Source organism: Alexandromys fortis, unplaced genomic scaffold (genome assembly GCF_014885135.2).
Source record: "Alexandromys fortis isolate MF-2015 unplaced genomic scaffold, M_Fortis_MF-2015_v1.1 scaffold_128, whole genome shotgun sequence".
NCBI lineage: Eukaryota > Metazoa > Chordata > Mammalia > Rodentia > Cricetidae > Alexandromys > Alexandromys fortis.
The window spans coordinates 1,352,573-1,370,503 of NW_026068012.1; the positions used below are offsets into that span (position 1 = coordinate 1,352,573).

Sequence of the window (17,931 nt, forward strand, 5' to 3'; positions counted from 1 at the left end):
AATAGGCCTGAGTGATTTACCCACAGCCTTGTGGTGCCGTAGCCACCACCCCTGTGTCTCTAAAGACCCTCTTGGCTGTAAGGCCTCATGGAAGAGCGTCATCATCAGAGAATTCTGCTGATTACCTAGAAACTTGAATGTCTGCAGTTCTGGGCTGCGGAGCAGTTTTCTGAGTCAGTGTTTAAACACCAGGCTACTGCCCCAGTACACTTGGGCCTGAGATTTAGTATCTTCTGAGAAGAGTAAAATGGAATCAAACCAGAAAGATGCCCCAGCAACACAGGAGGAGGGTGCCTGCGGCACTGCTCAGCACCCGTTCTGTGCCGTGCCCCGTTTTGTACCGCACTCGACTGGGCGATTTGTTACCCGGGTGAAGTCAGGAAGCCCTTAGACCCACTCAGTACACACATCTGTCACCAGGATGAAGAGCCAGGTTGGGAAGTAGGGTGAAGAGGGGTGTGGAAGATAAGGAGAAGGCGGCAGATTATTGATGCAAGTTCCCTGGAAGGGCTGGGGACTGTCCAAGTGGGCTGGGCTGAATAAGAAGCCAGCACCAGTGGTCTTGGTTGTTATACTCTGAGGTGTCTGAGACATTAAAATGCAGTGTTCTTCTGCTCATCCTAGCCACCCCCTCACTCCCATCTGCAGGGCATCATGGGAGCCCAGCTCCTTTGAACGTGCCTTGCTTGTGGGTGGGCCACATCTTTGGGTGGCTGCTTAGGTATCCTGTACCCTTGTTCAGGACCGTGGCCCAGGTATGTTGATTTTATGGGCCTTGGTTTTCAGGTTCCCTTTCTGCTCATGAGGGTATGAAAGAAAGCTTTTGGTATCTCAAACTCTAGCCTCACAACCCAAGTGGGACCTGCACCACTGTGGGAGACTTCCTCTCTCCTTCTCCCTCTGTCTGGCTTGAAACCTGTTGTTCTCAGCAGTTGATACAGGGAGGGGGATGAAGCTGTGGGAGGAAGGAGGGGAAGGATCCTGAGCTTGGCAGGTGGTAGGAGGGTGGAGCAGGCTCTCAGAGTCAGGTGACAGCTTGTGGGAGGAGGGAGGGGCTGGACAGTGAGATGAGCAGATGCTGGGGGTGGGGGGTGGGAGGAGGGAGGGGCTGGACAGTGAGATGGGGTTGCCTGGGATGGGAAGTGGGGAGGATGGAGGGGTTAGACAGGGAGGCGGGGTTGATGACAGGGTAGCATGAGGGGGAAGTGAAGAAGCGTGGGGCGAGAATCTAAAACACATTTACTGTCTTCTTTGGACTGCAAGTAGGGGGTGAGTTTCTCCCCCCTTCACCCCTGTGAGCAAGGGCTCTGGCTTTGGAGAAAGGTCATTTTGCATTTGTGTCTGGAGCCCCATTAGCTTAGAGAGAAGCCTGCGGGGCTGGAGGTGTCATTGCCAGGAGATGGTGGTGGTAGAGAGGGGCTCAGAACTTCTGGGCCTGCAAATGGTGGGTGGCATCATGGCTCAGGCCACTGCCTCCTGGCTGTCAAGCTGGGCTGGCTACTTTGTCGGTGGTCACTCACTATCAAGGAAGTGAAGACTGAGCAAGGACCACGATCCCTGTGATCCCGAGCGATGGGGGCAGATGCTGAGCGAGGTGCCATGTGGGGGCTTTGCACATGACATTGGTGCCTCCGGGACAGGGACTGACAGAAGCAGATGAGGAGGGCAGGAGAAGACCTGGATGCCCCCAAGCTGGGTTTGGTGTGAGGAAGAGCTTGAGGAAGTAAATGAGCGAGGAAAGTCAACAGGCAGGCCCTGAAAACTGCTGTTTGGGGAGGAATGCCACTCATCCCAGCTTCCGGGACAGAATGACAACCCTGCTCTAGAGCCAGCTTCCTCTGCCACCCCCTCGCCTGCTCCGCTGCTCCGTGTGGCTGCCAGTCCCCAGGGCTGTGCCATTCCTGTTTGCCCTCAGGAACATTCCCTCTCAGTAGGCCTGAGGCTCAGGTGAAACATAAGAAAGGAATGCCAATGGCTCAGGCTTCTCCAAAGTCAGGTGACCGAGCAGATGGCTTCCAGGAATGGCTCACGTTGGCCATTTCTGAATTAATCATGGAACAAGAAGCTCATGAGAGGAAGTGTGATGGCTGCCAGTGGAGCTTGTGGGCTTGGGGAGGGCGTGGGAGTCGAGAATAAACTCCTGTCAGTAGCGTGAAAGGAAAAACAGGGGCTGCCTACCCTCCCTTCCTCTGCCCCCTGCCCTCCCCTGCCCTCCCCTGCCCTTCCTGCTTCAGTCTAGACCCAGCTTTCAGGCTTTCAACTAGGAGCAACTATCTCCCCTCCCCAAATCCCCCAGTGCAAATCTGGGATGCCTGGAGACTTGGCTTTCATATCTACGAGGATCTCCTCCTCCTAGGTATGCTACCGGCACCTAGTGGGTTAAAAGTCAAGGCTGCTGCTGGACATCCTGTCCTGAGTAAGATCAGCCAGCATCCAAGTGTTGATGGTGCTCAGGTTGAAAACTCCAGAGCCTATTTTGTTTTTAATTGATTTAGTATCAGAGAAAGACTGTGGGGTGGGGGATCAGAGAGTGATTTTTTTCACCTACTCAGCTCTTTTTTAGAAGGTGAGGGTCACCATGATTCCTAAGATCCAAGAGGAAAGATCATAAATTTGAGAAAAATGAGTCTGCTTCCATTTGAATGAAGACCAATAATAACCTTCAAGAATTTCAGGCACGGCACCAAAATGTGCTTGTTGGCTTTGCTTTTTGTGTATCTTTGTGTTCCTAGCAGTGGCAATTCTGCGTGCACATGTAGAATGTGGGCACCTCTGCACGCATGTGTGTGCACGTGTCATTCAGCAAGTACCATCTAGCTTGTGTTATGAGGCGGGGTCTCTCACTCCTTGACCGGGTTGATGACCCAAGTGCTCTGGAGACCGGAAATACAAACAAGCAACAATACTCTCCAGTCCTCATACCTGTGCAGCAAAGCCTTTCCCCAGGTGGTCATAGGTCTTACAGGGAGAATACAGCAGTTCCTCATACTGTAGACAGGTAAGAGGCTGCCACCCCACCTTAGTTTAAGGGTGAAACTGAAATGATGTACTGTGTGGAGACGCTGTGATCTGGGTGCATGAACAGTGGGGTCTCCTGTCTCTCTGAGGTGGCTTCCCTTAGCCTCCATTCCACATGCCCGTCATACAGTTGGGGTTATAGCGGAGACAGCGGAATCCATGTGGGTGAGAGGAAGCCAGTGTGGATAGTGCAAGAATGTGAACTTCATGGCTAGGGTAGGGCTGCTCTTCTCAATGGCCAGCAAATTAAGACTCAGGAATGCCTGCCCTGCAGCAGCCAGAGGCCACCGCTGGAGCAAAAGCCGTGACCATCTAGTTACTCCAGTGGGTGGAAGATTCCCACGGAGGTGAGTCCTGGGGTCGGGGGAGGGTTGTCCTACCAGAAGTGGTGTTTGGTACCCTGAATAGAATCCAGTAATCGTGAAGGGTGAGTTCCAGTTTAGGTGCATTTTAAATGATGCTGTAGCTCTCTGAGTGTGAGCCTGAGAGATCGGTGGTTGTGCTGAGGGTGGTAGTGGGAGATAGCTCAGTCCCACTGAATGGGCCTTGTGGTCGCTTGAATGTAATTGGCCCCCAAAATCTCATAGGGAGTGGCACTATTAGGAGGCGTGGCTTTGCTGGAGTGCGGGTGACCTTGATGGAGGTAGTGTGTGACTGTGGGGTGGGCTTTGATGTCTTGTGCTTAAGATTCACTCAGCGTCCCTGTTAGTAAGCTTCCTGCTCCCTGCAAGCCAACATGCAGCTGGCACCATGTCTGCCTGCACGCTGCCATGCTCCCCGCCATGATGATAATGGACTGGCCCCCTGAAACTATAAGCCAGACACCCCAATTAAATATTTTCATTATAAAAGTTGCCATGTTCATAGTTTCTCTTCACAGCAATGAAAACCCTAACTAAAACAGGCTTAGTACAGAGCCCTGGAAGCATTTTTTTTTTTTTAAATGGCAGCAACACTTGGCTTCCTCCCTCTGGCACACTCAGGCCTGCCCACTGAGCAAGAGAAGGGGCCAGTCTTCCCGTATGGCTGCTGACTGCATGACAGAAACAACCCTAGACCAGTGAAGCCTGTACCTACCACTGTGCAGACCTCAAATCGAACACATTAAATTCCAGACCCACTGCACCGGCTTCTCACATCCTTCCTGCCAGGGCCTACAGGCCCCCTCTCCCCCACACTTCAGCCTGGCCCTCCCTAAGCTCAAGGCCCAAGAAACTACAAGTCCCACTGCTTCCCTGCCCTCGGCCTCTCCTGCTGGGCACCGCCTTCTCTGGTGCTCGTAGACCCACCCTTGGGTTGCATGCAGTCTTTCACTTTGTTCTCCAGGCTTCCGGCTGCTTCTCTCTACTTTAGTTCAACCTGCAATCTCCCCATAGATGCCTTTGTAGACTCATTCTAAAATGGTAACCCACTTTAAAACCCAAGCACCACCCTCTCCTTAATCAAAGGAGGAGTCCAAGCTGTTTGCGGCCATTTTATGATCTGACCTCCTGTCTGCGGTCAGCGCTCCGTCCTGTCCTTGTGTCTCAGACCTCTCCTGCTGTGCTCTTTGTCCTCTTTTGGTCACTCACACTCTCCTCGGTGGCCTGCTGGGAGCCCGCTCACCCTTCAGGTGTCCTTCAGACCTAGGAGCATGCTGGGGTTTGAAGGAGAAGCCTCGCAGGCCTGTGCCTGCCCCCTGTGTCTACCTGACGGGTCACTTTGCAGCGTGGGTGCCTAGAGCTTTAGGTGGTGACTCCCCAGAGGCTGTGCGTGGAGCATGAAGCCACCGTCTCCTCGCTGTTCCGTGCCTTAACACAATGCCAGAGTTCCACCAGCTGCTCCTCTTAGGAGACATGATTAAAAACCACTTTGCTTTAATAGAGCTAATTTAACGTGTGGTGATTGTAATCGGTTTCATCTCCTCGTTTCATTTGATGGGGGAAATTTTCAAATCTGAGCTGTATTGGAGCTGGCTCTCTAGTCAGGGTGGGAATTCCCTCTAAAGTACAGAGACGAGAACTCTTGAGCACCTCTAGGACGGGTCCTTGGCTCTGGAGATCGCTCTGTCTCTCCCTGGCTGGGTAGAAAGAGTCTCCGAAGCCTCTGAGAATGAGGCTGTGGGCTGCCACTCCCTTCTTTCTTTCCCAAGGGCACCGAGGAGTCTCTGCCCTTTCCCGGCTCTGTGTTATGATCGTGATGTCCAGGTGGGATGCACCTGCAGGGCAGAATGGCCCCTACAGATGACCTGAGGACCACAAGGGACACTGGTTGGGAAGGAGGCTTGAGACACATGTGCCTGAGAGACGCTGGCAAGATGGAGGCAGAAGAAGAAGGGCAACTCTAGGCCTATCAGGATCAACGACATCAGGAGACCTCCATCGACGGAGGCAGCAATGCCTTTTAGATATGCCGCTCTTTGGGCGGAGGAGGCAAGAACCCAGTACAGGACGCTGGCAGGGACTGTACAGGGACCTCATGCAGCTGGAGAAGGTACCAGTCCAGGCCTCCAACCTGTTTCATCCTTGCAACTCCATCACCCCATACAGGGTCAGATCCTGAGTGCAACCCCCACATATTCCCAGGAGCTCTGAAATGGGGACCAGGAGACACAGCACAGGCAGCGACCATGAGGCTGTTTACCGATAGTGTTTATGCGAGGACAGCCTGCGCAGGTACTGGTGGTGATATTAGAGACCCTTGGGTGTTTGCATGGCCCTAAACCTCCAGTTTGTTGTCGTGGGACCTTGGCTTGAAAACTCCGGTGTCACCTCTGATGATGGCACAGTTTGAGTCTTTGTGTGTCTATTTATAGACCGCGTTTAGCTCCACTGGGCTCTGTCTTTCAGATCAATTTCTCTCAACTGATGGGCATTAGAGTCCTGGGTACTGGAAGGGCAAACTCAGAGCAACGTCATTCATTGTGAGATTTCTGGATGCTCCTTTTTTTAATTATTTAAAAATATTTTATTATTTTGTGTGCATAAGTGTTCTGGCTGCATGCATGTCTGTACACCATGTGCACGCCAGGTGCCCGTGGAGGCCCAGAGCAGGAGTTGGGTCCTCTGGAACTGGAGTTACTGATAGCTGTGAGTGGCAGCGAGGGGCTCAAAACTGAACCTGGGTCCTCTAGAAGGGCAGTTAGTAATCTTAGCCACTGAATCATCTCTCCATTCCCTCTCTATTCTTTTTAAATAGGGTTTCTGACAGAGTAAGTAGGAAAATGCCCATTTTATAGATGCAGACAGCGATTGCAATTTAAAGGCTAATTAAAAAGCACCCATCATAAGGTGGCAAGGAGGCAGCCAGTTATGGTCTGTGCGCTATGCTGTTTTAGAGCCACTGGCCTCTCTTGCCACCTCCCCTACTTCTCAACGCTTCCTCTTTGCCCCTGTCTTACTGTTTCTCTTTGTGAGATAGTCTCTCTTCTGAGTTCTCCTATATACATTTCCCGTGTTTTTGCTTTCTCCGGTCCTCCCCATCATTTCCCTTTCATGCTGTTTTTATTTTCCTCTCCTTGCTTTGAAAATGAGACATAAAATATTTTAAAGTATTGTATTTATTAAACATAGTTGCTTCTCGCTGGACTCGGTAACCTATTGATATTTTTACTTCTCATGGCTGTGTTTTTTGAGGTGGCTGGTTGGAGGCGTGGGCTGGGAAGACGGAGGGAGGGAGGTGTGGCTTGCGAGTCCTCAACAGCATTTGGATAGGTTGTGCTATGAGAAGCTTTGCTGTTAGTTCTCCTCAAACACAGAGGCGATCTGGTAACCAGATGGCTTCTGCTTGGCAGTTTGCCCAGTGAAGTGTTTACTGGCTCTGAAAACCCATTTCAGAGCGCCGCGTCCTGGGTATTCGCGATTCTGTTTATGTCCCTTTTCTCCGGTGGCCACGGATGCGATGTTCCCACTCGTTTATGGAGTGATAACTGTTCATTCTCTCTGCGGTTTACTGATTTGACGCTCCTTGCATAATGATGCTCTTATTTCCTTATCAGTGTTTTATGCAGAGTAAATATGCAGTTGTATACTTCATCATTCATAAATTTAATCTTAATTTCATGTTTATGTGTTAACCCACGACTCTATATCATGGAATCTAAAAGGTTAAAGTCTGATATACATCACAAAGGTGCACATCTTTCTAAGAATCAGTGAGCTGCTACATTTGCTATGTTTGGGCACAGTGATGAAGTCTTTTCTTAAGCCTTTAATCTCCTTGTACTGTGGACATAGCTATGTTTCCCCTCCAAAGACAGAGCAATTTAGAACAGCTGTCCCCTTTTCTCCTCTCAAGAAGTCAGAGTTCAATTTTGATCGTGTGTGAGTAGATTAAGCCAGAGAGTGTTAGACATGGGTCGTGAGACTGAAACTTTGTTACAAAGCCCAGGCAGTGCTAGGTTCTCTTTAGCGCTTGGAGGAACTGTCGAGCTGGGCATAGCGACTCATGTCTGCAAGCCACGCACTCACTAGTGTGAAAAAGGACTACAGGAAAAAAGAGAAGGAAAATTGGGCAACAGGAGTGAGGAGGAGGAAGACAAACATAATACATGGGTCATTTATATTGGCCCTTAGGGTTTGGAGATTAGAACTTAGCTTTTGAGCTTTAGATAGTGAAGGAGTGGCCACTGTCCATGACCTTCTTATGTGTGTCCTATCGTGAAAGTTGTGTGATTTCATGCCGTATCTGACAAGAACACAGTTTGAGAGACTTTTTCTTCTTATAAAGACCCTGTTTGTGGGGCCTCAAACCAAGTAGGAAATATTTCCAACATGTATAAAGCCACAGATAGCCCAGGATGAAGCAGGGAGCAGGGCAGAGGACGATGCAGAAATGAAGAGGCCAAGGAGCCCGTGCCCGATCCTTCTGCTCCTGTAACCCCCAGTTACAAGATGGCATTGGCCTGAAATTGGGACTCATTTGCACTCGTTTAGAGGTTTGGGGTCAGGAGTTAAAGGAAAGCAAGAATCGAGGAATTCTGACATCTTATATAGAGACTGGAAAGTTCGGGTATTAGGATTTTTGACTCTGCTGTGGGACGGGAGTGAAGTCCTGTGTGAATATGTATTGTTGACACGGACACCACAATGGTAGGGACCAATGCCTCAGCCCTATGGATGTGGCAAAATTTTTCCTGGGTAAGGCTTGGAGGCATGACAAAGCCTTCTTCTGGCTGGTGTGTGAATGCTGACAGGGTATAAAAAATATCCACCATGGCTTTTTCCCCTCAATGTTTACACCCTAAAGACTGCTCTCATGCACAGACAAGCTAAACCTACCCCATGTTCAATTGTATGCAATGATCCTGCCTTCCCATTTAACTACATATAATGAACACACAGTGTCCAGGGTGCTGTGGCTCCTCTATCAGGGCAAGGACAGCCCACCCAGGCTCAGATGTCTGTAGCCGTGTGTCTGTCTTTACTTATTCCCCCGTTGCCCCCAGTGAGGACCCAAACCATGGAAGGATGAGGCACTTTGCCATAGAGGAACCCTCAGCTTCAGCAGTCATACAATCCAAGCATTAAACGAAGGCAGTTCATAGCTCTAAGGATAACGCAGAAGGGTTTGCGGTTCCACGTGAACGCTGTTATCAGGAGCGACACATACTTTCAAAAGAAACAATAGCCAGCTCATCCCCCAGCCCCATGGCTTTAATATTTAAATGCCATTTGAAGAGCGACTTATTATAATTATTTTCCCTTTCTTCTTCAAGATACTTTGTGGATTCCATTCATTCAGCTTAAGAGCTTAGGGCATTATGACACCTATCATCCAGAATGGAAATCACCGCAAGCTGCTTACAGTTCATGCATGTTTCTTCTGTCTGTTGGGAAACTCTGAATGACACCTTGTAGGTTTATCCATGACTCCATCATCCCGGCCTCTCTATATACCGCCCAGCCCACCAGATAGGCACACACAAAACTTCATCCAACTTGGGCTAAATCTCTAACAAGTCAGGCTGAAATCATTGTGACTTCCCAACCCTCAAAGCAATAACACAAAATAAATCCATTTCCTTTTTCAGCTCCATTCATGGGCAACATTTTTAGCCTGGAAACTTGATCCCAACCGAGATGGATTTTGAGGATTGCATTAAGCACATGGATGCAGGGTGGTGTACTAGATCAGATAGAGCACACGGATGCAGGGCGGTGTACTAGATCAGATGGAGCACACGGATGCAGGGCGGTATACTAGATCAAATGGAGCACACAGGTGCAGGGCGGTATACTAGATCAGATGAAGAACACGGATGCAGGGCAGTATACTAGATCAGATGGGCCTTAGCTATCCCCAGAATTAAAGGTAGACAGACAGACAGGATTTTCTCTTTGTGTGATTTTTGCATTTCTCCATTCAAAACTAAAAGCAAATAATAAATGTCAGGTTACTCACTCATGGATTCAGTTAACTTGGCCATCGTCATTTCTTCTTTGTGCTTTTCCTGGAGAGGAGAAAAGGCAACGATAAATGAACGTGCCTGAGATTTGGAGAGATGTCACACGCCGGCTGCTGCTGTACAGCTCAGTTACCAGAGAGTCACTGGAAACAGGACTGTTAGGACTTTAAAAACCTTCCGTCGCTCTTGCAAGTGAACGTCTGTCACACTGATCTTGTATATATATATAAAATTGGTGACGCACAACCGGTTTTCAAAACCTCTTTGACACCTGAGTTTTGACATCCATATGCCAAACCTTTGCTCTCTATTTTCCCTGATGGAATTCTCTTTTTTGCATTTTTAGAGCTGGTAATTTTTTTTAGTCACTTAGTTTTCAAAAAACTAGATTGATTTTATGCATCTTCTTTTGTCTTACTTTTTAGTTCCTTTGGGACTTTTTGGTTAGCTGGCCTAGGAGCCTCGGGATCCCCCTGTCTCCACCTCCCATCTCTCCTTTGGAATGCTGGGATTGCCAAGTCTGATTTATGCGGTTCTGGGGACCCAGATACAGGTCCTCATGTTGTTGTGTAGCGAGGGCTCTGCCCACTGGGCCACGCCCTACTCCTCTAGCCCCACTTCTGTGCCTGTGACTACTCACCGACGTGGAAAAACAACCTTACAAATCTCAGCACAACACACCTGATGCCTTAATCCCCTGAGTCTCGAGCACCCAGCGCACTTTTTCCCATGCTAGTGAAAGCAGATGATGACATCACCTATGATTTTCGTGGCTTTCATCTTGCGGGGCCAACCCAGAAAAGTCTCCACTTAATTTATTAAATGTACTCCTCCCCCATTTCGTATATTCACGCATGCCCTTTTGCTCTTTTGTAAAATGTCATTTTACAAAAAGAGGAGCATTGCCTCTTGTTCTATTTTCCCACATGGAGACTGTGTTTACTAGTCTGCGGAACTGCCCTTTCCCTCCCTGCTTGCCCGTTGGCCCACGACATCCGCGCCCTACTCTCCGTCTCCGACCAGATGACAAGTGTAACTTGCTGCCTATTGTTTTATACACTTTTTTCTTGGCCACGGTCTCTGGCACAGACCACGGCAGTGTCATCGACTCTTGGCTTATGCCAGCATCTCAGCCCCTCTGACATCAAACTGTGCTCTTAGACATCCAGGGTAGCATTTTCGGTTCCCCATAGTCTCGTAGGATGCTGGCATACTGCAGCTGCTTGCCTAGCACCTGAGGGGGAGCCTGCAGGTGTCATGGCGCAGTCGGCTAAACCATTCCTCGCCCTTCCTACAGCGCGATGCCCACACGGAAATGTGTGTTTTGATGGAGTGGCAACAGGACTCTCCAGCCACACAAGCCTGTGTTCATAACAACGAATGCAAGGCACTGCCTTTTATTTAGGGCACCTAACCCATCGCAGTTTATGTAGAGACACTGAGAAATAGCATGTGTGGGCTAGTGGGGAGACCAAGTGTCCTGCAGTACAGAGAAGACAATGGCCAAGAAGAACCTGCCACGGTAACACTTGCTCATGTGAGCATGCAGAGCGTCAGCTGCCTGGGCCTCAGCAGGCTGTGACAATTCAAGCAGGGACTCAGGAAGCTTCAACCTTGGCCTGAAGGAGCCTGCTCTGCCACTTAGACTTGGCTTCACTTCTAAGCCCAGCTCTTCTGCTTTGTGTCTGACCCCCCTGCTTGTTGCAGCCACACCCTCAATTTATTCCTCCTGGCTTTGCTGGCTCTGAGTTCCCCCTCTTCCTGGTCTGGAGGGGAGACACCAGCAGAAGACAGTGTGTTGGCCAGTTGTATGTCAACTTGACACAGCGAGCGTCCTCTGGGATGAAGGGACCTCAGCGGGGAAAATGCCCCCACAAGATTGGCCTGTGGGCAAGCCAGTGACACATCCTTTGATGATTGATGTGGGAGGACCCAGCTCACTGTAGGCGGTGCCGCCGCTGGGCTGGTAGTGACGCACGCTATAGGAAAGAAGACTGAGTGAGCTGGTGAGGGGCAGTATTCAACCATGGCCCCTGCATCAGCTTCTGCCTCAACTTACTGCTCTGACTCTCTGGGTGATCGGCTACAAGCTGTAAGACAAAATAAACCCTTCTTCCTCCCACCCCCACAGATACAGAAACCCTAACTAAGATGCAAAACCACCAAGACTCTGGGCGTTCTGTCCTTAAACATTCCCTTCAAGTTAGCCAGTCTTCTCGTGTGTGTGTGGCTGAGTCTCTTCTCACTGTCCGCCATGTTCCGGCCTGTTTGTCTCACTGATGGGTGATCCCTGGAGCTCTTTGTAACTCCAGTGTGGTGGCCATCTTAGTCTTAGAGGTACCAGATCCCAACTGTATCATCATTTTCCTCTTCCCTGTAGTTAAGGAGAAGCTCTGACATCCTGAAAGGAGGGGTCTGTAAAAAGCCTAAATTCAGCTCTCTCGGGCTGACTCATCTATAGCATAACGTACAGTGGAATCACGACATATGTTTTGGGGTAAGTAGTTTAGTCATTCCCCTGGATGTCTTTAAACTCCGTATGGCCTTCCCTCATTATCAGAAAGTTGATGTTTGCAATTCCATGGCATGTGGACCCAATAAAGCCTGCACACTCCATTCCTGGTCCCAAGTATACACTCTGCATCCTAAGCCAAGGCTTTCCTCCGTCGTAAATGGCTCCCTGGTTGTTGGATTTGCATTGCTGGGAAGAGATTCTGAAATAAATCCCAGTGGAACTTGAGGATGTTCTGCTAGTTGTGATCAAGTTCAGCCCCACAGAGATAGCAGCCAATAAAGTGAAATCCTGGAGAGGGTGTGCCTTGCCAGGAGGCGGATTTCCAGCTACCGCCCACTTCCTCTTTCTCCCGACCCCACTTATCTGGTCTTCTCAGGCCCTGTCTGCTCAGAGCTGTCTTTCTTTCCTCCACCTTCGACACTGAAGGCTAGTTTTCAATTGCACCCTGGGGATCCCTCAAAAACACAAACGTGACCTGGCCACCCTGTTACAGTTTGTAAACTTTCGTCCCCAGCTCATGATTTTGAGCACCGGTTGCTCAGCTGCTCTCTCTGCTCGGGGAGATTGTGTAACCTGCTGGCTACGATCTTAGCTGGTGGAAGTCAGGCTGGAGAGGCAGGTCCCAGAAGGTGTACAGTCCCCCAGCCTAGCTCTCTGCTTCCTGCCTGCTGTTTGATGTGACAAACCCATGCTGGGAGCTCCCTTAAGGACCAGGGACAGACCCTCTCCAGCCAAGATGCCTCTTGCTATGACGGATGATGGTCCTGATGCCGTGAACCAAAATGAACCATTTAGAATGTGGTTATAGTGACAAGAAAAGTATAGGTATTGGCTAGAAATTCTTCATTCTAGCTAAAGATGCCGTAGGCGTCGTCTCCAGTGTGGGACGGCCACCCCTGGCCGCTCAATACTTGCATCCCTGCGTCCCAGGGCTGTTTGCACCTTCTTCCTGCCTGGTCAGTACCATCCCTTCTGTCTGGACAGCTCTGATTCTGTTTCTCCTTCGTCCTGGCTGCCCGCATTAATCTCGAAGAACTCCGCCAGCTGCTGTCCCATCTCTGTCATTTCTCTACTCCTTCCGGTCATCTTTTTCGGGTTTAATTTGTAAGTGTTATGTTCATGCACAGATAAATCCATCACGTTTATGCATGGAAGGGGAAGAAGCTCATGAATCCCCGTGCCTAACTAAGGAGCTATGGACAGTTAATAGCTTCTGGGGGGGGCGGAGTTAGGTTATTGTTTTAAGATGTGGCTCCTGGCAGGTCAACTATACTCCAGTGGATAGGTCTAGAGCCAGGAGTTTATGGGCAGCACAAACTGAAGTCTCTGTAGGGTTAGAGGTGGGGAGGAGCTGAGAGGTGTTAAGGGGAGGAGCTTGGGTGACTGCGATCCAAATATATTATGTGAAATTTTCAAATAATAAAAATATTCTTTTAAATATCAGAGATGAGCTAAATAAAATATATAAAGAAAAAAACAGCTGTGACTTGCTGAGCACAGACCCTGCCCAATGCCCTCTGTGGCAGACCAGGCTGTGCCTTGCTCCTGAGTGATGACTGGCAGCCTTCTGAGGTGAGCAAACAAGCGATACTTCTGCATGCAAGGGACCTTCCTGTGCCATCTCCTCTTTCTGTGGGGAGCGGGGGATTTGTGCTGGAGGTCACCATCTGTCCCAGTCTCCCAGTGGAGACTTCAGGAGACTTCCAGGGCTTCAGGGGTCTTCCTTGTTCCAAGAATAGTCACACTGGTGTGTAGATTAAGGTTTTTGTTTACTAGTGTTCCATTGCAGGGCAGGGGAACGGTGAGAATGAGGGGCAAGTCTGAATGGGGGAGTTTGAAAGCCAGGAGAAAACAGGGCTGCTGTCTTGGTTTGACCCCTTCTTAGCCATTTACTAAGTCACTGTGGGCATTTCAGCATCTGCTGTGTGAGTGGAGGCAAGTGGTGAGTGAGTGCCCTCATCCACAGGCCTTCTGTAAGGCACACCGTGGGTAAAAACACAGAGGAGTTAGGGCCCCCTGTGTCCCTAATCACAGCTCCCCCCCCACCCCAGCCACTGTAGAAGCTGAGATATATGGCTGCTTTCAGTCTGAAAACAAATACTGCCATTTCTAAAGAAAAATCTTTGGAGTTAACAGGATCCAAGCATGCCAGTATCTCAAGGTATCATCAGGGGTGTGATCATGTCATCCAGCCCTACCCTACGGAAACAAAGCAACAGGATCTGGGACCTGGTGTCCTGCCAGCTCTGAGGGCATCCTCCTGCAGTGGCACTCTACATTCTATGGAGCAACAGAGATGTTAGAGTTAAGCAGAAGCATGATGACGTGTTTGAACCAAACATGTCACAGAAGCTGAAGGAAATCTCACCGTCTTGTTAGAACTGCATCAGACTCCCCAGCGGAGCGCTGACTCTCTGGGGTGATGAATATTTAATGTTATGTCTGATGGTATTCTCTCTGACACACCTGGAAGTCAACCAAGACTCTGTGGTTGCTGTGTGATTGTGTGTGTGTGCATGCGTGTGCAGGCATGTGTGTGTGTGAGTGAACATATGTATATGTGTACATGTGAGTGCTGTGGGTGTGTATGTGTGTGCACGCATGCATTCTTATGTGATGTGCATGTCTGTGTATGTGTATATCCATGTGTGTGTCTACATGAATGTGCATGTATGTGCATGTGATATGTGCATGTGTGTAACTCTGTGTGTGTGTATGTGTGCGTGGAGACAGGGGGAGGAAGGAGGTGAGGTTCATATCATAAAGCTTTCAGGGGGTGGCTGAGGCTCTCCTGCTGCTTGGGGTCCCTTCAGCCCCAGGGCAGGGGCAGCTGGAGCCAGAGCCAGCATGTAGCATACCCACCCCACCTGCCACCACCCTGAAGCAGGCTTTGAAGGATGAAGGAGATGCTCATTCAGCCTGCTATATTTTAAACCAATCATATTTGCATCTTGGATATTTTTATCTTTCTAAACTGTGCTCACACTCACCAGAAAACTGTGATCTCCTTTTCAAATTACAAGTCCTCAAAGGAAAATTTCTGCAAGGTGAGAGGCAATAGTGCCATTCTGTAAACTCTCATCTCCTAATGGATATCTCTCCCAGGTTAACACTGGGCCTCAAGCCTCTGCTCTCTGCAAATGTCTCCTGGCTTCTCCCCTTTTCTTCTTCTGTCTTGAGGCAATACAGACTGTACAAGTCACCAGAAGATACAAGGAATGAAGGACAATCTTAGGGAAGCATCCAACTAGGTGATGCTTGCCTGTGGCATCATTCTGTAGCCTTGAATAACTCTTGAGAAATGAAGAAGGCTCTGCCACTAGCTAACTCTTGGCCTCATGCAAAGCTAATGGCGGTGGGCGGCCACCACACCAGGATGGTTTGAAGGCAATGTGTATTTGATCAGAATTGAAATACTCCTTTCTGAAAGGGAACGGGTGGCTCAGACGACTCAGAAACCCAGCCTCAAACTGAGGTGGAGTCATCGAAACTGTCACACTCAGGACTGAGGGAGAGAAGAGAGATGGGCAAGAGCCGAGGCCGGAACCCGGGCAAGCTCCTTGGTACCCTTGATGAGCCAAGGGAAGTGGCCTGTAACATGGGTGGTTCTCTCCTGGATGCCAGACCATACTGGTGTTTAAAGAATGAAGCCTTTGCAACCAGAAAGCTGACTCACCGCTGCTGCACTCAGCTAAAGACCCGCTAACCTGTCCGTGGGAGCGAGTTCTGATGTGCTGTTGAGCCACGGGGCATCGATAATGATAATGCTCTCTGCATTTCGAAAGCCAGAAGGAAGCATTCCAAAAGTTTAGTGTAAAGAAATGATCGCTGTTTGGGGAGATAGATGTGTTTTCCCTGATTTAAGCATCACATAGTGTACACACATATCAAACACCACATGGTACCGCACAAATCTATACAGTTAAGCGATTTTATATACCAGTTAAAGTAAATTTAGCTTTACAGAAACTCCAAGGTAACCTCAAAATTTCATGATTTGGGGTGAAAAAAATGTATGTGGGGATATTTTGAGCCAGAGGTGAAGCTTTTATTGGGCAGCCTTGTACTTTTGGTAACATTGCAAAAATAGGAACACCCACACTGCCACCTTTCTAAGGGCTGTGACTTGGAGTTGCCCCGCCTGGTTCCCTCTGGTGACACCACTGTGGCCTGCTGTCACCCTGAAGGACTGAGATGTTTCACTAAAGCCAACCCCGTCTGGCACTCAGGAACGCAGGTAAATTTAAGGAAAGCAGAGCTCTGAGCCTGACCGAGTTTGCCTGTCCTGATGCCTAAGAGCAAGTCTGTAGTGGGAAGGGTGGCTTCAGAGCAACATCTCAGTGAGTTTGTTTGTTGTGTGTTGAACACTTGAGATCCCACTGAGAGACACAGGCTTGGACTAAGACTTAGAAACTGCTGGGCCCCATAGCTGCCAGCGTCTCTCTGAGTTCCTACCCTGCAGGCATCCTCCCTGGGGACCAAACTTGAACACCATCCCATGTGTTTGGTAAATTTCAGGTGAGTTCCTGGAACCCCCCAAGGTAGATGACTTCTTGGTACACTGATGAGTAACCCTTCCTTTCTTTCCTAGGTTCCAGGAAAATCAATCACAGCGTGAGCATCCTTACCCAAGCCCTACCAAGCAGTTGTCTTTATAGCAGGCTCTGAACCTGATACAGAGCCCGGAGCATGCCTGGGAGTTAGGTCCCAGAAAGCCTGGGCACGCTGCTTGGGCACCACTGTCTTTTTTCCTGACAGGTGCTCCTGGCTCTGAGATGCACGAGTTCTAGGCTCACTCCAGATTCCCAGGACTCGACTGTGGGTGCTGAACCCCAGGAGCAACCTAGCATTTCCACTCATTCTCCTTGCCTGTGACTTATCCTGAGGGCGAGGCTTGTTGCCCTTTGCTTTTGTTAAATGGAGTTGTTTCTTTACAACTGGTGATGGGAATTGGGTTAACGTGAGGAGGCTGGGGCAATAAAACAGCAGAGGGATCTCCTTTGGCACTCGAGGAAATGTTTAGGGTACACACATCCGGCCTATAGGCTGTCCTGATTTAGGCAGTCTGTGGTCCCAAGGTGATATAGATAATGGTCACCAGAATGGGTCATCTGCCTGCAGTTAGTGTTATGGTAGGAAGTCCCCTGACCGGTAGCAGGCAGACGTTGGTACCCTCGGCACTGAGCTGTCTCTGCTAGCAATCCTCATTGGCAGGAAGGATTTGGAATTCCCACAGAGCTGTGGTGTGCTTATGAGGGACATTTTCCATGTTTCCCCTCAGGAGCTAGTTGGCTGCATTAGTGATGGACAAGAGTTTCTCATTCATTCATTCATTCATTCATTCATTCATTCATTCATTCATCATTCACTGAGGACCAGCCTGCATAAGTCTGTGTTAAAGCACAAGTATTTGGAGGGCTAAGATTAACTTTCTGAGACGAGGTTGATCAGCGGGTGAAATTTAAGTCTATTTAACATTGAAGAGTCTAATTGAAGCTGCCCCAAGGGGCAGAGGACAGAGAAACCAGTGGAGCGTTACAAGGGGTCCATCGTAAGCCAGGTCACTCTTGGGGCCAGTCACTTCCAGGACGTTGGCACAGAAGCTTAACTTCAAAGCAGAGCACCAGCCCTGGGGGTTGCCACAGGTGCCCTGGCCTCTGGGATCACCTAGGAATCCCGTCTGGTGCAGGGGCGGTAAGACACAGTGCAAGAAAGATGTGGTTCCTCAACAGCTCAGTGCATCCAGAGTCATTAGAGACACAGATTGGGAGACTGTTTTCAAAATGATACTTTGAGAAATTCTCCTTGAGCAAATATGGCATTTACTGGAGCTGAAGACTGAGGAAAATTCATGGGTGGAAACGGTGTCATTTTCTCGCGCTTCCTTCCGTGTGCTTTCATCTTGAACTCACATGTAGGTAGCAGAGGGCAAGGAGGAAGGCGACCCCGTCACTAAACACCCAGTCATTGTCTCTGCAGCAGGGATCCCAGAGAAGTCGAAGGCTAGCACCCT

General features: G+C 49.4%; 1 protein-coding gene across 1 annotated transcript in view; it reads right to left on the reverse strand.

The window, feature by feature from the left end:
* Nucleotides 1-17,931, reverse strand: part of Kcnj6 (potassium inwardly rectifying channel subfamily J member 6) — a 215,123-nt gene that overhangs the window by 151,749 nt on the left and 45,443 nt on the right. Inside the window, exon 2 of the mRNA XM_050162054.1 lies at nt 9,400-9,448. Within this exon, the coding sequence (XP_050018011.1) occupies nt 9,400-9,430 (31 nt within the window). The 5' untranslated portion in view covers nt 9,431-9,448. The remainder of the gene's footprint in view (nt 1-9,399; nt 9,449-17,931) is intronic.